A 6,275-nucleotide genomic window follows, 5' to 3' on the forward strand; every position below is an offset into this window, starting at 1 on the left:
TTAAAAAATGGTTCTAAATAATCATTGGCCTCATTTATCCATTGCATGTCGACAATGTGGTTAAGACGTCGAATCATCCTAGATAAATTTGATGATGCAACAATTTTGTTTATTGGATGGTTTGATGCGATTACCTTCTTCATCCTCTCTCCCTCTTTTCCTTCCTCTTCTCTCTCTTGGTGATCATAGCTATCTCACTTGTTCAAGTTTATTGGGAATGAATTTGTTCCAAGTTAGTAGCTCATTCCTAGCAATTTAGAACAAATAGTTCATTGGTCGTTCATCTCAACTTCAAACTTCAATGACAACAAGTGTCGAATGATAAAGTTTGCTTGAAAAGAAAAGAGAAAGAGAATATGAAAGAGAAGACCATACAAATAAAATTGCCTCATATTTTTAGTCGGTTAACCACTATATCAACATGCCATTGATCTAGAACTTTATTCTAAAACTTAAGGCGTATTTGGAGCAAGAACTATTCTAAAATTATAATAACTATCTCTTGCTATAGTAAATACTATTTTGTATTCCCTAAGTAGCTACAGTAACCCTATTTCAAAACCCCAATTTATTATCGTTTACTCTTTGCTATAGTGTTATTATTATTTTAAATAATTTTTTTCCTATAACATTTACTATTTTTACTCTCTTTTATTATTATAAAAAAACTAAAATAGTTTACACTCTAAATATATATGAATTATTATAATAACTCATAGATACTATAGCAACCACTTAGCATCCCAAATGGCTTGAGAAAAACTCTACTTGCATCCCAACTTCGAAATAAATTTCTCCATTTTTTTCAAAGCATAAAATTAGAAACGTCATTTACATCCGATGGTATCCAAACCCCACAAGAAAGAAAGCTGACCAAGAAAGCAACATCACTCAGGGGCACAATAGTCATTTCACATAGAGACACGTGTTAGCATCTCATTGGATTTACTCGCTCCAACTCCGCTGTCGCGCATGACCGCCATCATGATATTACGGAAAAAGTAAAGCCACCGTTTACCAAGAAGAGAGAACAAGAACCGAAAGAAAGAGAGAAGAAATATCTCAAAAACATTTCGCCGAATTCTTCTCTTACCAATCTCACATCTGAGGATTGTTCTTCCTCTTCTTCTCCCTAGATCTTCTGATTCACTTTCCCTACTCAAGTTTCAGCCATGGTGAGCTCCCTTTTTATTGATTTCTCTGATTTCCACTTCATTTTATACTCTTTTTTCCGTTCCTTTTGCTTGATTTTTATCTCTTATGCCTGTAGATGTGATTTTAGCACCTACATGGTGTGGATCTGAATTATGCACATGCTTTGATCTAGATCGTTTGAGTTTTTTTTGTCCGATTTGCTCACGATCGGGTTTGGTTGATTTGAATTTCGTTTACTCGATTTGAAGTGGTTTGTGTTGATTGGTTGTGATCGTGACTGATTACTGATTACTGATTACCGCTGTTTATTAGTCTTTCGGACTTGATCGTTTGTGTTGCTTGGTTCTGTGGATTTGGTTGTTCTTGGTGATGGAGATGATGATTTGGTTGTTGGTGGAAAGATGGTGAGGTTTTGTGTATGCTTTCAGCCATCAGGATGATAATCTTGTGAAGTAAATTGAGTGCATGTAGGTTGTTGATAAGATTGTTGATAATCAGTTACATGGTGATTACTTGGCGGCGGCGGGGTCGGTGGACCAAATTAAGTCCCCAACTGCCGCGGAGAAATAGGGGGAAGGATTTGGAATGAAATGGATTTTTTATATTTTATCATGATGCCCACTTTGAATTTTCAATAGTGCATCCAATTTCGTTAGTTAAAACCGTTTTGTTGAGAATCTAAATGGAATGCAATAATACGCAATAGGCAACTGCTCATTTATGCCAAAAACAATGAATGTTTATCTCTCAATGATTGTGAGAATAGACTCTAAAGAACCATGTAGAGATCAGACTTGTAAACTGTAACCAAGCAGGTTCTATAAATATCTAACTCAAAGGGGAATTGTACCGAAAGTGATTTGGCACTGTGAATTCTTTTAGGCATTTGATTTTGTTTACTGTACACAGTTTTGACTTCTTTTCCCTAGAACTGTATTTTCATTTTCTTCCAATATTTTTTGTAGGCTAACGCGGCATCGGGTATGGCTGTTCATGATGACTGTAAGCTTAAGTTCTTGGAGCTGAAGACCAAGAGAACTTACAGATACATTGTATATAAGATTGAAGAGAAGCAAAAGCAAGTCACTGTGGATAAGGTTGGTGAGCCAGGTCAAGGATATGAAGACTTCACAGCCTGTCTTCCTGCTGATGAATGCCGATATGCAGTTTATGATTTTGAATTTATGACTAAAGAGAATGTTCCGAAGAGCAGAATTTTCTTCATTGCTTGGTAATATTATGATGAAAACTTAAACAAATTCTGTGTAATGCTATGTTCCTGACCTAATTAACCCTTTTTAGTTTCCATCACTTATCATCACTATTTTCTTTTCTTGGTTGCAAAGGTCTCCTGACACATCGAAGGTAAGAAGCAAGATGATTTATGCAAGTTCAAAGGACAAGTTTAGAAGAGAATTGGATGGCATTCAAATTGAGCTGCAAGCTACTGACCCATCTGAAATGGATCTCGATGTTTTTAAAAGCCGTGCTAAATAAGAAGCCTTCTCGTTATCAACTTCTTGTGGTGTCTGTTTTACATTGTGAAATGATGTTATTAATTGCTGGGTTTATGAATGTGCTTTGATTACACATTGGGTTGTTTTTAAGTTTTGTCTTATAGAATTATGTCCATCTGGAACAATCTTTGGTCATTTTTCCCCCCACCTTATATTGTATGATTTATCGTGTGGAATTAATGCAATATCTCCCTATGTAATGCTACATGATTTTGGTCAGGAACGTCTTTTATCATGCACAGCACATCTAAGATGATGTTTGACCTTTTGTTTTAGATCCAAGGATGCTTCTGAGTTGAATGGTTGCAATGTCAATTTACTCTTTCTAGAGAGCACAGCAACATGGGCTTTCTTACCAGGTTTACTCGATTCTCATTTGGTAGCTCCTCTCTTCTTTGATCTTGATCTTTGTCCACAATTACTTGCAGAATTTAGATTTTATTAACATTTTGCATTAGAAAACCGGAAGACTCCATGTTTGTTCCTCTGTCAATCTGTTTAGTTGGAAAATATTGGGTTCTCATGATCTTATACGACTTTGTCCAGTACTACAATGAAGATTTATTCTTCGTGTAATAGGTGTGAGTTCTATTTATATTCTCAAACTTTCAAATATCATTTGGGAGTCCAATTTCTACAACATATGAGAGTCTAATTTTAACTGTGGTAGAGGTTTGAGGGCTTAATTTTTATAATTGAAAGTTTGAGGGTATAATTGCAACTACCACCTTACTTTAGAGGTGGTTTTTGCAATTCACCCTACTTTAAATGATAAAATATTAAAAGATAGGTTAAAATATGTTTATTTGATTATATTACACTCCTTATTTCTTCCCCCCTTTCAAACTTTTTTACCGTAACAGTGATTTCGTTTCCCCCCTTTTTCTTAATCATCTCAAAATTTCTTAAATATTAATACATCTTTAGTAAATTGTTCTTATTCTTTCCAGAAGAATACTCTTTTTAGGCCCTTGAGTGGACTTGTCTTCTAGGCATAAATGATACAGACCACGTATTCCCACCTCATCCAAGTTGTGATGCTCAACATCTTGTTCTTTAACCACTCATTGTGCTTCTGAAGATTCTCTGCTAGTGACTTGATTTTTGAATTCAAGTATGTTGTCAAATTTTAAATTTGTTGGGATGCTTCTGAAGATTCTCTGCTAGTGTCTTGATTTTTGAATTCAAGTATGTTGTCAAATTTTAGAATTGACGAGATACGATCAAAGTTTCACATTGACTAGATAAAGGGATGATCGTGGGTATAAAAATGAGGACAACTCTCTCGATTGGTATGTAATGATTTGCTTAAGTAACAGTGATATAGAAAAATGGAGTTTTTTTTTAAATTTTATTTTGGTGAGAGGTATAGCGTATGAGTCTTGAGAATTAGCAGACCAACATAGAAACCATTGGGCAAGTCTAGTCTCTTGGTTTGAATATTTTGAAATTCTTTTGTTTTGTCGCCTCCTTGCCTTAACTTTGAATTTTATCTATTAGTTGTATGAGGGAGACCCAAATTTTGTTCGCTGACCCATATGTCATTGTTTGTTGCACTCCGTTGTATAAGTTGTTTCCTTCAAATTCTTTTGATGGCAAGAGAACGAATAATATTTTTATTATAACTCCCAACTTTTTCCCCCCTCCATACGAGGTCATTTTGAATGTTATTTAGAGCCTTTGAATTTTCTTATAGCTTATCATCATGTCCATTCTTTCATTTTGTTTTAATAGAGAATTAACCTAATAAACACATATACTGGTACGAATATAAGATACGGATACAATAGGATATGATGATATGTCAATATCTAAAAAACTAAGACAGATACGTTTAGAGATACATTATTATAAATAGGGAATTTTCTTATGGCTTATCATCATGTCCATTTTTTCATTTTGTTTTAATAGGGAATTAACCTAATAAGCACATATACTGGTACGAATATAAGATATGGATACAATAGGATATGATGATATGTCTAAAAAATTAAGACATAGATACGTTTAGAGATACATTATTATAAATATATATACATATATTATGATATATATACATATATTATGATAATGTCCCATTAACTTTTATAATACTTATTTTAAGTTAGATTAAAGTAGATTTAAGAAGAGGGTGAAAACTAAAAAAGAAAAAAAAAATGAAGAAAAAAAATCCAACAGTGTCGAGTGTGTTGGAGTTGATGCTCTAAAGTCTTGTGTCCTATAGTTTGTAAACAGTTTGTACGAACGCTTGTGTTGTTAATATATGATATTTACTTTACATCTTATATTTTGTTCGGTTAATTGTTTTATTTGCTTTACCATTGGTTATCATGTATGTGATATACAAGTGGATCATGTCTTGAGTGATAACTAAAATGGTCTGTAGTATATGGATAAAGGAGAAACCTTATCCTGGTAACGCTACGGACGCGACCCGCTTTGTGGAATGGTCACAAGTATTGTGACTTATCACAGATGGTCTAAACCTGATCATTTGTGTTGGGGACATGTGAGCGGAGGCGTCCTATACAAAGAGTTTGTATAAGACCTGTTCATGAAGTGTTAACATCTCATTATATAATACCGTTCATGACAGAGATTTCACTTCACTAGGATGGCCATAGGTTACATACCTCAATTCTGAGTGAGTTGGGATGAGAATTCCTGCCATTGAGGTCGGTCCTTTGATTTGTATGGGTGCGAGTGGCCAGGTTGCCAATTCAAACCTACCATTTTGGGGATTTGTCTGATTTGGGAGCTGGGAACTCAGCTGCACAAGATGGAATTCACTCTTTTTCCCCGAGGCAGGGGTAAGTACATAGATGTAACTACAGGGGCAAAACAGTAATTTGGCCCAACTGTACTTACGAGTATCTGTGAAGGGTCATTGTACTCATGATTGGTTATATCCGATGGACACAGAAATATATCTGTGGTAAAAAGAGTTTAGCTGTTGGTATTTAGTGGAATGTCTGACAGCTAATGGATGGTGGATCTCGTGGCTAAAGAGTTTAGTCAGCTATTCACGTAGAAGTTTGATTATATATGATATAATTGGACTGGTTAATTATATATGATATAATTGGCAAATGTATGAGATACATTATTTTGGAGGAAATAAGATATAAATATGATTTATATCAAGTAGAGGGAAAAAATACTATAGTAGATATGTGATATCAAACTATAGGATATAAATATAATATGATTATATTAATTAATTAATTATATAATTATTAATCCTAATATCACGTTTGGACGTGGGTTAGTGGACAACATCGGTTATAGTAATTGATGAGTTAAAATGAAAAATTTTTCATTTTGAATAGTATAATCGATAATCCGTCAATCCCCCAAAAGATTTCGTGAAAGCGCGCTGGTGTTTTGTAAAACGATCGCTCGAGAGCCTATACGATAGTCACTTCTCTGCTTAACGATCGTCCATCTCACGATTTAACTAAACGATCGTATACGTTTTCTTAAACGATCGTTCACCATATCCTACACGATCGTATAGTTCCTCTATGCGATAAGCACTTCTGCTATACGATAGCGTTGTTTTCTCTCCCACTTGCTTATCGCCTACACGACTCGTTTTTCCTC

The 6,275-nt window shown here is 34.5% G+C and overlaps 1 protein-coding gene across 1 annotated transcript; it reads left to right on the top strand.

The window, feature by feature from the left end:
- Nucleotides 1–825: 825 nt before the first annotated feature.
- LOC120083316 (actin-depolymerizing factor 2-like) lies at nt 826–2,891 on the top strand. Its single transcript, XM_039039015.2, has 3 exons — nt 826–1,175; nt 2,121–2,386; nt 2,502–2,891. The coding sequence occupies exons 1-3, from the start codon at nt 1,173–1,175 to the stop codon at nt 2,650–2,652; spliced, it is 420 nt and encodes a 139-aa protein (XP_038894943.1). The 5' UTR covers nt 826–1,172; the 3' UTR covers nt 2,653–2,891.
- The last annotated feature ends 3,384 nt before the right edge of the window (nt 2,892–6,275 follow it).

Source organism: Benincasa hispida, chromosome 8 (genome assembly GCF_027475165.1).
Source record: "Benincasa hispida cultivar pf3 chromosome 8, pf3_genome.v1.1, whole genome shotgun sequence".
Classification (NCBI taxonomy): Eukaryota; Viridiplantae; Streptophyta; class Magnoliopsida; order Cucurbitales; family Cucurbitaceae; genus Benincasa; species Benincasa hispida.